Source organism: Anoplopoma fimbria, chromosome 14, assembly GCF_027596085.1.
Source record: "Anoplopoma fimbria isolate UVic2021 breed Golden Eagle Sablefish chromosome 14, Afim_UVic_2022, whole genome shotgun sequence".
NCBI lineage: Eukaryota > Metazoa > Chordata > Actinopteri > Perciformes > Anoplopomatidae > Anoplopoma > Anoplopoma fimbria.
The window spans coordinates 6,493,379-6,509,148 of NC_072462.1; the positions used below are offsets into that span (position 1 = coordinate 6,493,379).

The 15,770-nt window shown below is 41.2% G+C and overlaps 1 protein-coding gene across 1 annotated transcript in view; it reads right to left on the reverse strand.

Moving 5' to 3' along the window:
• Positions 1-15,770, reverse strand: part of col27a1a (collagen, type XXVII, alpha 1a) — a 63,792-nt gene that overhangs the window by 10,144 nt on the left and 37,878 nt on the right. Inside the window, exons 13-30 of the mRNA XM_054612641.1 lie at positions 15,366-15,419; positions 14,309-14,353; positions 12,355-12,408; positions 12,035-12,079; positions 10,572-10,625; positions 10,141-10,194; positions 9,761-9,814; positions 9,618-9,671; positions 9,150-9,203; positions 8,951-8,995; positions 6,999-7,052; positions 6,840-6,884; positions 6,702-6,755; positions 6,556-6,609; positions 5,108-5,161; positions 4,338-4,391; positions 598-651; positions 291-335 (exon numbers count right to left, since the gene is read on the reverse strand). Of these exons, the coding sequence (XP_054468616.1) occupies positions 291-335; positions 598-651; positions 4,338-4,391; positions 5,108-5,161; positions 6,556-6,609; positions 6,702-6,755; positions 6,840-6,884; positions 6,999-7,052; positions 8,951-8,995; positions 9,150-9,203; positions 9,618-9,671; positions 9,761-9,814; positions 10,141-10,194; positions 10,572-10,625; positions 12,035-12,079; positions 12,355-12,408; positions 14,309-14,353; positions 15,366-15,419 (927 nt within the window). The remainder of the gene's footprint in view (positions 1-290; positions 336-597; positions 652-4,337; positions 4,392-5,107; positions 5,162-6,555; positions 6,610-6,701; positions 6,756-6,839; positions 6,885-6,998; positions 7,053-8,950; positions 8,996-9,149; positions 9,204-9,617; positions 9,672-9,760; positions 9,815-10,140; positions 10,195-10,571; positions 10,626-12,034; positions 12,080-12,354; positions 12,409-14,308; positions 14,354-15,365; positions 15,420-15,770) is intronic.

The window sequence follows — 15,770 nt, forward strand, 5'->3', positions numbered from 1 at the left end:
TGCCTTAATAATTTCCAGAACTGGAACTTTAATTGCAGGCTGAGTAAATATATTCTCAAACCCCAACAGTGAGCCGTGCGTTCAAGTGTCACATTTGTAAATCTGGCCCAGATTGTCATTTCTCTCTTCCAAAGTAATACACTGTATCTGACTGTGGGCCTCCACACTGCAGGTATCATGTAGGTCCTCTAAATCATTCTGATGCTTTGCCTCTCCAGAGGAACATAACCACCCAAAAAAATATATGAGAGGAAGGAGTGGAAAAGTAGAAAAGTACCCCAGTGCTTTACCTGTGGTCCAGGGAAACCTATTTTTCCTGGAGGACCATCAGCGCCCTGTGGAGAGAGGGAAGGATGAGAGAAAGCCAAGGTGCGGAGTCAGAAAACTGTATATTTCTGGCCTCCTGAGTAAATGTGCAACTTGCTGTTTTGGTACATATTCAGAAGAATCCATTATATATGCCGATTTGACAATAATAAATGCTAGCTTATGTTCATTATTCTTGTGTCTGCATATCTTGACTTTGTAAAAGTTTCTAGTTTCATATATCAACAACAAAATTCCAATAAATGCACAAAATCATGTCGGATTTCTTACCGCCTTGCCCTCTGACCCCATCTCTCCTGTTGGACCGTCGGGTCCTATCGCTCCCTGAAACACAAGACAGATGTCACTTCACCAACAGAGGTCACTGTAACACAGCCAGGCAGCCACAACATGCTGTAAATAAACATCTCTGTATGGTACGTTGATGTCAATAACACCCCCCATGTCAGAAGCATGGTCAAGGGTCTTTAAAATACACTTTTAAGGATGAACAAAGACGTAAATTACATATTATAAGTGAGAGTGTAAAGGTGAATGTGTGGATAAAAGGACATCAGAAAGAGCTGGAGGTTTCTCTACAGTCACTGCTAGTCTATGAATTTCATTATTAAACAATCAGGGCTTAAAGTTTTGGGCACACAGATACATACTGTTCAAACTTAATACACACACACACACACACACACACACACACACACACACACACACACACACACACACACACACACACACACACACACACACACACACACACACACACACACACACACACACACACACACACTGTCAGAGCAGTCTGACTGTTTAGATTACATGGGTGCAACTGTCAAACATAATCAATCTAAAGTGCTTAAAGGCTTGCTAGTCTAGTGAGCAGTAATAATAAATGGGAGGCAGGCAGTGGACCAATACAGTTCATGTGCTCTGCACCTGCACAACTTTTCTCATCTACGTTGTGAAGATCCTCAGATAATGTGATACTCCGCTGGTCCCTAGCTAACAGTGATTATAAATAACAAGTGATTTTCTCAGAATCATTCAATCTTTTACAGGAGAGGGCAAATATGACATGACACAGCCACACAGGCCGCCTTGTTGTGTCAGTGGTTGGTGACTGGGCCCAGTGGGAGTCTGGCCCGTGGAGAACGCCGCTAGCTGAAGTGCTATAAGCCTATTATACATAGAGCTGGATAAGCAGCGCTCATTAACATTCCTGTCTGGGGTACCTGCTACCCACTGCTTGCGTTTACATAGCCGGATTAACCGGTGTGTAGGGAAAATATTTCACCCTGTTGGGGCCACAGAAAAACACGTTTACTCAAATATTATGCTTCAAGGTTAATTAATTACACTAAGTTACAATGATTTGTAAGAGAAAATGCAAACAAAGGCAGAAAAGGAAACACCAGGAGCATGACATCTATTTAAACTAGCTCCATAATAACCTCAGAGAGGGAGGGATGACGAGATTAATATCTTCAATATGGAAAACATTAGATGAGGATTTGTTGGTCAGACATCATGCGGAGTTAATAATTAGTCAGATTGGTGATTCCTCATGGCTGACATCCACAAATAAAATTGTTTTTGATGCAAGCAAATAAAACATCGGCACAGAAAAAACAGAGACGACAGTGGCGCTAGCTACCTAGCTGGTCACATGTCAACATGCAGTTTTCTCTCTGGTCTCTGACTTTACATTATATTTCCATGTTAGAAAACAGTCCTGTGCCAATGTTTAGTGAGAGTGAGGCCAGATGTTACATCGCTGTCAACATTAAGGCCTTGTGGATCAGGCTAACATTGGAAAGACATATGGTGTTTAAATCTGTGTAAAAGTTGTATATGGTCTCATTTAGCACGAAGAAGTTTTATTCAGAGTTTAAATCATCTTCATGTATGAAGGACTCTGCCAAGTCAAAAGAAGCTTTCTTAAACTGTCTGTCTTTACTGAGACTTTATAGCATTTTGGTTTTACAGACAATCCAGTGAGTGGATTACCCCTCTTAGCATCTCTTGAAAGAAATCCGTTTGTTGTTTACTTATAACATTAAACAAAGGGGAATTTTGTTTGTCCAGGCGTATACATGAAAACTTAAATTTCTTTTTTGTGCAGACACAGCGTGTGTGTGGTTGGGGGGAGTGGGGATGAGGCATGTGAGCATGCGTATCTGCGGTTGCACGCATTTACATGAAGTCTTCTGGCTTGCAACACTCAGGTTTCTGAGTTTGGACTACCCAACATAAGTCACGAAGCAGCAGGCAGATTTACTGGCAGTGGAAGCTGCAGACATTCTTATTAATTGAAAACACACCGTCAGACTGAGTGTGTCCAGGCCAACCACAGCGAAGCCCATCTCCCATGGACGCCTCAGATAGAGGAGCTCAATGCTATTTTATCCCACTTTCCAGCTGGCTCAGTGGACGGTAGCAATAAAATACATTTTTCAAAAACCTCTGAAAAAAGGTCTGAACTCCACAAGGGAGCACTTAAAAGGACAGAGGATAACACTACAACGCCAACAAACGCGGAGGTGTATCAGCTGACCCCTAAAACATCCATTTAACAGTGTCCTGCTGACTTCTGCTCCATCGCCTAGTTACAGTCGTCAACGTCATTGTCAAATACGTTATAGTCATTAATTATGGCCACTGCATTCTCTTGGAGTTTACTTTATTTACTTGGTGAACAATAATTTATTTGCTACATGTTGTTCCAGAAGCCTTAAATATCTGTTGGTGGTATAAAGCAGCTAAAACCCCAGCTGTTATTCGCTTGTTTTCACGTCTCACAAAATACTCTTGAGCCGTATGCGATTTCACTTTTGAGACTCCAAAGCTGTAATTTGACAAATCTCAGGTGATTACCGGCGTCTGCATCTACAATGTATTCGTTTCCTTTTTGTTAAACGTTTTTGAAACATTTAACATTTATGTTGGCAGACTTTTATTTTCCTACAGAAAACTGTGCAACATGGTTAAATAGAAGAAGCACAGGTGCATTGAATAACACTGACCAAAATTAATATAGTTTTATCTGTGAACTCAACATTTCTGCAACAAGTTCAATTCTCATTATGATAAATTCATTTCAGTTATCATATGAACTATCATATAAGTGCTGAAAAAGCAGCATATAGTGATGTACAGTACAGGCACAATGCTTTTTCAGTGCAATGCTAATTTGATACGAGCCCACTGGAGGCTTTCAGACAGTAAATGTCTAAATTAGGTAGATGCTATTGTGATGTGATGAAAAATGACAAAAATGTCCTAAATATTCCACCATTATCTAACAGTCACATGTAGGGAAAATATAAAGTTGGATTTCCATAGTTGATTCTAAAACTGTCACAGTTCTAAAAGCTGCTATTGTGGATTTCTGTGATGATGTTTTATGAGTTTGAAACCTCCTGCTAACCAAAAATGAAAACCTTGCTTTTCTAATCCCCCCATAAATCATGTTTCCCCAGTTTTATTCGATTTATCTGCAAAGCAACCTCAAGAATTGCCACATTCACTTTTTCCAGGACATATGTCACGTCGCTGTATCGTCAGAGGGTCTTTCCTTCAACTAGTAGTCATTGTTCCATTTATATGGAATAAAAAAAAAAGAGCTGTTTGTTTAACATCACTGGACCTCCTCCTGCAGCTATAATGAGCACTGACTTCTGAAAAAGGATGGAACAGACTCGTGTTTTGACTCTGAACCCGAGTGTGTTATGCAAGCGCCCGTGTCAGTTAGACACACATGACCTCAGTTCAGAGGCAGCACCATATCACTTCATTATGTTCACCCACTAAAGTTTTTCCAACAGCAGTGGCACCTGGCTCCTGTAGACACACACACACATTACAGCATGCACAAAAAACAGCAAAGTGACGCATATCTAAACTCTTTTACAGAGTGTATGATCTGTTCTTAAGGCTGGGAGCCATGATGTTCTGACTGCAGAACACCAGTCAACAGCTAAGCTGCAAAAACAGCAGATGTGAATCTTCAAACTTACCCGTAAGCCTTTGGGTCCTCTGGTACCGGCTGGCCCGGCCCCTCCAGCAGAGCCCTGATAAACAAAGGAAAAGGGGGATAAGGAGGGAGAGAGAAGGGGAAAGGAAAAAGAGAAGCAGAGATAAAACAAAGGTTTACACTGACAGAGCACAGAGCCCCCAGGTTGATGACCCAGGGGGGCAGTCTGACCTCGGGAAACACACTATGGGGTTTGTTGTTAGATCTGTCACTCACACCAATTAAAGGGCCTGCTCAGGAATCCTGTCCTGCTGAACCCAAGAGCCCCGTATTTATGTTTGTTTTGGTGGCTCAGTGGCCCCCACCTTCAGCCAATGCTCAGCCCGCTCTCTGTCAAACCTGACCGTGGCAAGGACAGAGCAAGGGGAGGCAGGGGCAGCTCCTAATTGGTTATAGGTGTTGCGCTTTTGACTGACAGAAGGGTAATGCAGGTTCAGCAGGAGGCTGCCAGCTCTCATAATGCTCAAAGGAACCTTTACTGCAGACTGTACGTGTAGGTTTTTAACGCTACAAGCTACAACTGCAAATGACTTTTTATGCACATATGCTAAGACATATTTGTTCATCTGTTCACCTTCTAGCAATCATCATTTGTCCGTTTTTTTCCTGACACAGCCATACTTGTTAAGCCTCACACCAAAACCTAGATGTTGTTGACCATACAGCTTATTGACTATTTACTATCATCTGCAACAATTCAAGTGGAAAGAAGAAAGAAAAATATGCAAAATTAGCATAAGAGTGGTGACTTACTGGTCTTCCTGGTGGTCCTGTAGGCCCCGTCTCCCCTGGTGTCCCTGGGTGACCCTATCATATGTACACAGACACAAACATACACAGTACATAGATTACAACTAACGCAAAGCTGTAATATATGAAGGACTGTGATACTCTAAAACATAAAATGTGACGTTATAGGCAGGTTTTAAAAACAAAAACAGTGAATTCTACATGCACATAATAATGTTTGAGGTTATAAATTGGATGTACAAACATACATCTGCAGAAAAGCTCTGCACACTAGAAAGAAAATAAACTTCTACAATAAGAGACAATTGGGAAAAGAGAAAAAACAGACGGCCTGAGGAGATGATTTTATGTCTGAAAACATACGGCTTGAGGCTGCCTTTCTTCCTCCTTTTATTGGACCTCATTTTTTGGCCGGACCATTTATAAAAGCATAACTATGTAATGGGGAGTATTTTCAGTGAGACCACTTAGATCAGCTGAGTGCAATAAAATCCAACCAATACGCAAACCCATAGCCCAGTAGGCAGCTCTGATCTCATGCATTCACGGGAAAAGAAAATCATAAAGCCTGCAGCATGAGCTCTCTGTTAGCAGCTATGACGTCTGCTGGTCAGCTCCCTTTACCCTGCATGATGCAGTCTTTTCCAGAGGGTCTGTTTCTGTTTTGCAGCTGAGGTTGCAGAGAACTTCCTTATAAGTGTGTGTGTGTGTGTTACGAGACAAATCCAGCTGGCCGTCAGCCAGCAGGAAACATCTCTCTGTTTCAGGAAGAATGATGACTAAATGCATATCCAACCCTGCCGGTCATACAGTATACATTAGGTCCTTATCAAATACAGACACTACATGACAAAGTGGCCATTTGCTCTGTTTGGGAGAGCATGGAAGGTGTGTGACAGAGGTAGAGAAAGGCCCGTGAAACACAAGACCTTTGGGGGCACTAAAGTGTCCTGCAGACTCAAGACAAAAAAGGAATGGATGTCTGAAAACAAATCACAGGGATCTTTATCCTTTTCAGCTAATCCCAGTAGCATTAAGGTGTGTGAGAATGAGAAGTCAGCTCGTCCTGTGACCATTAAATATCTTCAAGGAGGTAAATCTTTGGAAGTGATCTACTGGAACTATTTTCTCCTTTGTTTAAACCAACGTTACGACTTTTTCCAACTCAAGGCCTCCTGCCTAATGCTAAACCGATGCTAAGAAAAAAGGGTCCTAAATTGTCCTAGGGTTGATGTGCCTCCTTTCACTTTGGGCATATTCTTACGGTATTGACCTAATCCCACACATCGGGTTATTCCCATGGGAATAACACACACATTTTAGTTTAAGATGACCATTTTTAAGACTTTTCTTTATGACATAGCAGACCCAGAAAATCATGTGTAAGCATCCTCAAAAGTTGTCAAACTTAAATCCCTCCGATCTCTCACTCACTCTTAATTGTGTCTTACCGTTGTTCCCTTTTCTCCAGGTGGTCCAGGATGACCCATCTCCCCTCGATCCCCCTAAATAGACATGAGCACAAGATTCAGTCTTCAAAGTGACCCTGTCAAGACTTACATGAATACATTTAGAAGGAAAGAAGAAGTTATTTTACCTTCTCTCCTGCCAGTCCTGCCTCTCCTACAGCTCCGATGAAACCCACCAAACCCTGAAATACACAGACTCAGTGTTGGATGGTTGAATGAATAGACATTTGGAAAAAGATAGAAGTGGCTATGTCAGCGTTTCTTACTCTTTCTCCCATGGTTCCAACATTTCCTGTGACACCGGACTCTCCCTGCAGAGATAAAGAGTTTACTAGTCTTTTGTTTGAAATAATTATATCAATATTTATTTATATTTTGAGCAAAAGGGGGGAAAAAAAGAATTTGTGAGTTTTGACTTCATTCACCTTAACTCCCTCCGGCCCAACCTTTCCTGGAAAACCTTTTCTGCCCATTCTACCCTGAAAAAGGATGAGAATGAATCGTGTTTTTCAAGACATACACGTTTCCAGATGATACATCATTATCAATGATCACAAACCCTCCATGATTATGAATAATCTGCTTCCTATGAAATGACAGTTTGAGCATAGAGCTAGGAAGTAGTCCACAGCTGTTGCAGCTCACTGAACATGCCGCTGAAATGTGCTATGGCGTCGTCTACAGGTAATGCTGACGTTACATTTTGGCAAGTGATCAATGACTGTAATGTTCCTCTTGCACAGACAGTCAGTAATTCTCAGGGTTAAGAGGGGGGGGGCTAAGTGCTTTTTTTTTTATACCAGCAATAACTCCAGGTCAGAGATGTCTATGCCAAACTCCTTAAGACTAAGTGACTCAACAATTCCAAAGTTTAACTCCAGAAAGGTTGGCAGCTTTCATAAGACGGTACAGGCTAAGACTGTATTTCACTCAGAAGCCCTCAGTAAAAGCTGATTCTTCTAGTAACTTGAGAATTATTATGAGCTGTAGGACTTGTCACTTCTTATCACCTGATTTAGATTTATGTTTTGTGACTCAGCGCATTGACCAAAGAAAGGAAGAAATACTTAGGGAAAGAACAGAAAATTTCCACCAAGGGAGAGGGTCAAAGAGCAACTGAGGAGGTGAGGTAGACGGTTTAAAAAAAAAAAAGGAGGCAGAAGGTAAAGAGAGGGTGTCATTCTGAACGGAGCAGTAAAGCTAAAAGACAGCTGGCTGATGAGGATGAAGTGGAGGAGTAGGAGGAACCTGTGGCACCTGGCCAGAGATCAATCACAGCTCCTAAAGGAGTTATACACCACTTCCCCTCGGATGGAGGAGAGCGGGGGTCGGAGAAAGAGAAAAGCGAGTGGGTTGGAGACAGGGGGGAGTATGGAGGGGAGGGGGGTTAGAGTGAAAGTGATTGTGAAGAAGTAAAAGATAAACTGATAAAGAAAAGGGTCTGCAATAGTGACAAAAACAATTACAAAAGTTGGATAAGTAGGGATGACAGACTGTCCATCATTGTGTTTGAGAATTAAAGTCAGCAAATATCTTATTTCTGCAGTGACCCATTAACGTCTTCTAGCACTTTATGGCAGCAATAAATCTTACCACCTATAAACATGGCGGTGGCAGTTATCACCCCCTTGTGGCCGAGAGTGCAAATTGCAGGCAGTCCTTCATTGTGAGAGGACAATTATCAAGAGACAAGCCATAACGACCTCCATAAAACTCCAACCCTGCATATATCATCAGCTTATCTCCAAGAACAATCCATAACGATAACCTATTTTATTACCTAAAATAAAGTCAAGATGAACTCTCACTGTGTTATGACAAACTTTTCAAATGCACTATTAAAATCAAGCATGTTTTATAGGCGTCTGAGACAAGTGAGGTAAACGTATTTTAGAATAAGCCACATGGGTGGTATCACATGTTCAAGGCCTCATGTAGAGTTACATTAGTGGGCTTCCACTGCAGACCAGGTGGCTAACAGCATGCAAGGCTTTCATTGTTCTGCTAAATACTAGACTGTGCATTAGTTTGCTGCAGTGCAAAGCATGAAAACAGATTCAGCTTCACACTGCAGTTAGGCTTCCATACACTTAGAGATATTTCTGTCACTTCCTGTCTCTCTCTCTTTGATTTGTTTACCAGAGATATACAAAGAATATGGAATGAAACAATTATGATGCACACAATAGATGGTTTGATTGTCCTGAAACAGTTTAAACAAACATGCAAACTTACATGACCACACACACACCATGATTAAAAACACATGAATGTTATTTTCTCACATCCTGTACTGGTAACAGTGATGCCTACTATCGGCTCTCTCTCCTTTACGTTATTAAGCCAGGCAACACAAGGTGTTTATCTTATAACTCACCTCCAGTCCTGTTGGGCCTGGTGGTCCGATCGGGCCCTCATCACCCTGGAAACAGATGATATAGATCTCAGCATGAATTATGTTTGGGGACATAAAGCAGCCCTCAGCAACAAAAAAAAAGCCTTGTGCTATTAAACTTTTAATGCCCTTTGGAGCTTTGTGGTCGGTCTGATGTTGGGGGGGCGTGTGGAAGTCTTACCTCCAAGCCCGGTACTCCTCGTGGTCCTGGTAAACCTCTGGCCCCTGGCTTTCCCTGTATGGGTAAAAAGCAGTTTAATGAATGCTCATGTGTGAAGGTAAATGTGGTATTAAGCCACATGTTTTCAGCCATGAGTTGTGTAGCTCACAAGTCAGTCCAACGCTTTGGTCCAGATTGAAATATCTCAACAGCTATTGGATGGATTTTGTTCAATCACAGTCCCAAAAAGATGAATCCTTATGAATCCTCTAACACCAATATAATTTGATTTATGCTTCAGCTGTACGTTAGCATGCTAATACACTGAAGTAAGATTGTGAACTTGGTTGACCTGCAAATGATCAGCCTATTAGCATTGTCAAAGCTCTGCTGCGCCTAAGTAAAACCTCACAGACCCTTCATCTCGATCTGGTTTATGTTTTCGAACTTGTTGATAGACTTCTAAGCCGAGATGACGGATTTACTCACCTTTAGTCCTTCAAGGCCGTTCTCTCCCGGAGGTCCCATGTCACCAGGGAAACCCTGTCATGATCAATTAAAAAAACATAAGTTTTCTATTGTCTTTCTGAAATATAGACTCACACATTCAATGCAGAAATGTAAATACAAACCTCAGGACCTGGTGGTCCTTGAGCGCCATCAGGGCCTCTCTCTCCTATCTTGCCCTGTGAGAAACGAGAACACAAGAAATTTCTTCAATGAGTAGTTGGATATTTTGGGAAATGCGCTTATTGGCTATCTCGCAGAGACATGCATGAGAAGATCTTAACCCCTTACACATCTGTCCATTTAATATAAGGCTACAGTTTGTAGAGCCTTCAGATGGAGCCAGGCTACCTGTTTCCCCTTGTTTACAGTCTTGATACTAAGCTAAGATAACTGTCTGCTATCTGTAGCCTTAATCTGAACACAATGAACCACTACATAAATAGAATTACATCCACATTTTGTGCATTAGATAGTATTTCTGGTCATTAAAGGCAGAGCTAACCTGTGGTCCTGGTTTCCCACGGATGCCTGGTAACCCTGGAGCCCCCTGGATGCCCTGTCCAACACAAACACAACACATCAAAACCGAGACAGACAGTCAGACAGACAGTATTCAGAAGCAAAGAGCAGAACCCTGATCTCTTTTCTGGGGAATTTGAAAACATTAGACATGCATGACTCTGTTCAGTACGTCTGTTATCTCTTGGGGCCACTCTGTTCTATGATGCTGAAAGGGCTAGATTTTGCTTACACACTCAGACAAATGAGGAGGGTTTACATAAGAGTTTCCATAAACTAGACAGAGGACATCTGCTTAGGCCATTTTTGCGAAGGCACATTTGTGCAACAAAAGCTGTGTAACTCTGGATGCGTGTGAAATGTCTGTGCGTGGACATTTACGACATGTATATATGTTTCGCTGTGGGGATCTACCTTGTCTCCACTGTACCCAATCTCCCCTTGCTCTCCGGGACCTCCAACTTCACCCTGATGGAGAGACGAGGAGTCGAACAGGAGGACGGATGGCGTACGGACAAAAAAAAAAAAAGAGAGAAAACGAAGAACATTAGGAAAAATTTTAACTTTCTACTTCGTCAATTACAGAAAGCTCTCTCAACAGACAATACTAATTACTGGTCTGTACATCATGTACAATTCTCACACAGTGAGACAAGTTCATGGCAATGGCCAAGTTCTTCATGTGGCGTCAATCTGTCCTATGAAAGGCACTGATGGCAATTACTCCATCCTGTACACCCACGTCTTGTAGAATAAACCAGTACTCAACAGAGCAGTAATTACAGTAATTTTGTTATTTTCACTCTGGTCTGAATAGCCTCCTTACAAATGTAAAGGGCAAAATGTTGGTGTATTCCTATAATAAGACCATTCAATAGAAGCTGAAATAACTAAAGTAGTGCAATCATGTTTTGTTCAACTTCTGATTAACTTCTGATTATTGGCACATCAACAAGATATTTTATCTCCTCTAGGTTTAATCTTTGTATTGCACATGTTTCTGCTCATAGGAGGAGAAACATCAAATGACACCAGCTAATGCAAAAATGCTTTTAAGATTTTACAGCTGGTCTTTGCTTAAATCAGAGCTTCAGATCCAGAAACTTTTAAGCAGGTTCCAGTCAAGGTTCCTGTTTCAAATCTTCTGTTTCTTTGTCTTCATTTGACATCATCCTAATTGTTATTAATTATAATATTTTACAGTTTTATGTATTTTAGTTTTTACTTTTTGTTTTCGATTGTATTTAAACAGGAACAGTTTGTAACATTGTTTAAAAAGGTGATTCATATTCAGGTTAACTTAAAGGAACAGTCTGACATTTTGTGATATTCTCTTAATCACCTTCTTTTTAAGAGTTAGATGAGAAGATTGATATCACCCTCATGTCTGTGCAGTAAATATGGAGCTGGAGCAAACAGCTGGTTAGCTTAGCTTAGCTTAAAGACTGGAAACAGGGGGGAAAGCTAGCATGGCCCTGCCAAAAGGTTAAGGACATCTGCTTTGTTTAATCCAGACATAAACTAAAATGTGCAGGACTATTTCTAAGATAGATGCAGCGACAGATATGAGATTGGTATCAATCTTCTATACTAACTCTGTGCAAAAATTCAAACCCAAAAAGGAAACATATTACACCAAAGGATTTCATAAAAATGACATTTTAGTGGAAATTAGAGAAACATCTCACATCTCATGCTTTTTTTTTTTGAGTAAAAAAGGGTTAGGGTTTTGTGTCTGTGTGGTTGAGGGTGGGACCTAAAGAAAGCATGCTCTGAGTCTAAGGGGTGGAAAGAGATGGCTACAGTGGGATGCAAAGGAGTACATATCCATCACATGCTGCTCAAACACGGGCCAATAACAGGAATATTCAGATCACCTTATCACCTTTCAGTCCTGGTTCTCCTGGATTTCCGGGCACACCCTGGAACAAGCACCAACAGAAGGGTTAGAAATGGACCCCCAAAACCAAACCTCACCTCAAAATCTAACCTCATGGGAACATAGGCTACAAAAAACTGTGTGCAAACTCTGCTTATTGGCCATTCTCTTGTATTAGATAACTCATAATATAATTAAAAGGCAGTGCAAACAATACGAGTTTAGACAGTGAGAGTAACAGTTTCTGTGTGTGTGTGTGTGTGTGTGTGTGTGTGTGTGTGTGTGTGTGTGTGTGTGTGTGTGTGTGTGTGTCATTACCTTCAGTCCATTAGGTCCTGGAAGGCCCATCTCTCCCAAAGGTCCCATGTCACCCTGCAGCCAGAAGAAGGGACAAATAACAAATTAAGATTCAGTGATCATTACAAAGTACAGATAAACACAAGTTTCAGAACCCTTGACTTTTTAATTAACAAACACAAACACACACACACATGTTCTGTAAGAATAGGCCTCATTGTCTTGCTTCCAGATTATCCATATGGCCGTTACATTGCAAGCAACACAAAACAATGGATAATTATTTACGACCAAATTCGAAAGATAAAGACTAGATCTTGAAACCTGAAGCCAAGATTGTGCTTCATCTGATGCCTGACTCAAATGATGGGGATACAACATATAAATCCTTGAGGTAACATCTGTTCCACCACTGGAGAAGGAACCACCACTGGCACTCACGGCCCAAAGTAGAAGAAAGACAAGATAGCAGACATAATGACAAGTGAGGACTTGGTTTCGTTTGATTCAGAGAGGACCATTTATACACAGCGATTTAAGACTCCATTGGATTCTGCTTTCTTGTCAGCGTGTGAAAGGAAGAGACTATGATGTTGCAGCATCACAGGCTGCTGGTAGTTATGTTCACTTGCTGCTATGCAGTTTTTGCTTGCAAAGACCTACAGGGTGGCCTTGGCTCAGTGTCTTAAATATGTGTCTCTCTGGAAAAACTGTATCTGCATGTGTGACAAAGGGTGTTATGGAAATTGAGGGTTGAAAAGGTGAAATTCTTCTTCTTCTTCAGCTGGGAAAATCTACTGTATTCTAGTAAGTGAGAATAAAAAGTTATACTCAACATTCAAGTGATTTGCCTCTAAGAAAAACAACAGAATATTTCCAATGGCTGTCCCTAAACACATAATTCCTGCTTACCTGTCCAAATTGCAGACATGCATGAAGAAATACAATATATATTATACTCACTAATGTTTTTAATTAAATTCTGGTTTGACGTTTATTATGAATGCATGCCACAGGGGGCGCCCAGATTCAATTCTGGACAACAACACAACCTTTTCAACCTCCGTCCTCTTATAGCAGGATAAGAGGAAAATGGTGCATTTAAAAATATCTAATACCGCCACCAGAAATGTAGAAATATAGAGAAAAACATTTAATAAAATAGCAGTGCTATTCAGAAAGCTCTCTTCTTCTTAATAAGTTGTCTACATACAAAACTTTCCCTTCTTCAACAGTGGCCTGAAAGAAGGGTATTTGTATATTCATATTTTTGCAAGTTGCTGCTGGTGTGTACTGTATAGTACCACTGTGGAGTTAGATGATGCAGAAGACACGGAGCTCAGAGAAGAGCTGTAATCAAAGAGTCCCCCGATTACAGGCCTACTACCACCACCGGTGGCCCAGAATAGACCGGGAGGAGCGGCAGGGACGGATGAGCATGGGACACGACAAGAGAAAGCAGGGAGACATTATAATCAGACACAATTATGTGGCTGTCGTTTGGGCTGAGCAGGCATGGAAGGCAAGGTGATCAAAAATAGTTGATAAGAGAGGAATTCAAGAGGAAAACAAGATGCCTCGTTAAGGACAGTTTGATTGATCAGTGGATCACTGTCATGTTTGTCAAGAGAGGAAGTGGGAGGGTCAAATGCATAATTCAGACTCTACGATTATGGTGAAAATAACTTCTAACCTCTTCCATCTTGGATTCCCAAAACAATCCACTTTCACTCTTTTAGATATGTTTACAGTGGTAAAGGACCTACGGAGAGAGGCTGGTTTATGACCAAAGTGACTGGCAGTGTAAATGATGATACGAGCTAATTGAGGGTATTTTTCTTTCAATTAAGAAGGCTTATTCTATTTGACTTAAATACAGTCCTTTACAGCTATGTATTTCTGGAATAAGTGTCTGGGAAAATAGGATGTTTAGACTGAGGAAAACACACAGAAAGACACACAAACCGCTACTCACAATAAGTCCAAGAACTCCGTTTGGACCGGGGGCTCCCAGCTCCCCCTAGGAGGAGAGGAGGAGAGGAGGAGAGAGAGTCAGTGAGATGAAGGGAGAGGGAGAAGGAGCAAGTTTCAGGGGTTATTGGTTCTTTTTAAAACAAACATGCACAGAAGAGTGGCTCAGTGTTCATCACAGCTTATGAGAGGGGGCTGTGTGCATGTGTGTGTTTCTGAGGTGAAGGTAGAGGGGGATGTGATCATCCCACTGAGGCTTTTTTAAACATGCAGGTTCAGTCTCTCTTAAAAAAATGAAAATTATATTATATCCAATTTGTCTTAGGTGAAAATTCATACTCTGGAAGATGAGGCCGCTGAGAAAGGATTTCTTTGGAGTTCAGTTGCCTTATCTAGGACTAGGACTTAAGTTCTGGAAAATTCAGAGATCTGTCTGCAAAGTTTCACTTCAATGAATACACATTAAGTTTATGAGCTTGTTAAAGTGCAACTTGTCAAAATGACAATATCCAGAAATGGGGAAAATGCTAAAATCAAATTAGCCGATGTGGAAACAGACATGTAACAGACGAGCAAAGTCTTTGCTGATCTGTCGTTACCGACGTGGGAACAATTACGAATAACATCATAGTATTACATCATTTACTATTCTTGGATATCACCTCATAATAATACTGCATAAAACTGACACCCCTTACCATTGCAAGTTTTTTTTTTTAAAAGTGCCAAGTAAAATTATCAGGATGGGACAAAATTTAATACAGCAGTAAAACTTGTCCGGAGGAAAGAACTAACTTCAAATCAAAGGAAAAAAAACCAAACCATACACACTGCCAAAATGTCAGTACTAAAACAGCAGGAGGTGTGTGTGTGAGGGAAACCAGCGCACTCAGTTTTTGTGTGCGTGTATATAGGAAGGCTATGGGTGTGTGTGTGTGTGTGTGTGTGTGTGTGTGTGTGTGTGTGTGTGTGTGTGTGTGTGTGTGTGTGTGTGTGTGTGTGTGAGCATGTGCATTGGTTATGTATTTAGGTGTGTGACTGTTTGTGACTGTGTGACATACTGGCTCGCCATCTGGTCCAGGTGGTCCTCTCTCCCCAAAGTCCCCTGGAAACCCCTGAGGACAGAGAGAGAGACTAGCTTTTATGTTCGGCTGCACACAAACAGTGTCAATCAAACACAGACATCCATTACATTTTAAGGGTCCTGTAGGTACTGTTAGATTTTATATATGTGACTTTTTTTTGGGGGGGGGGGCACTTTTTTAGCAAATGGCTGCTAATTTAAACATCCAGAAGATACGGAGCAACATTGGCTGTCATTTTGAGTTGTGCTGTTTGGTTTTTACCAACTCTTGAGGGAAATATCTGCCTCTTTAGCTGCTAAATGCTCCACTATGTTCACCAGCTCGTCGCTTACTGTCTGTCTGATGTTTGGTGTTTGGCAGCTACTGTACAGTTATTTCTTT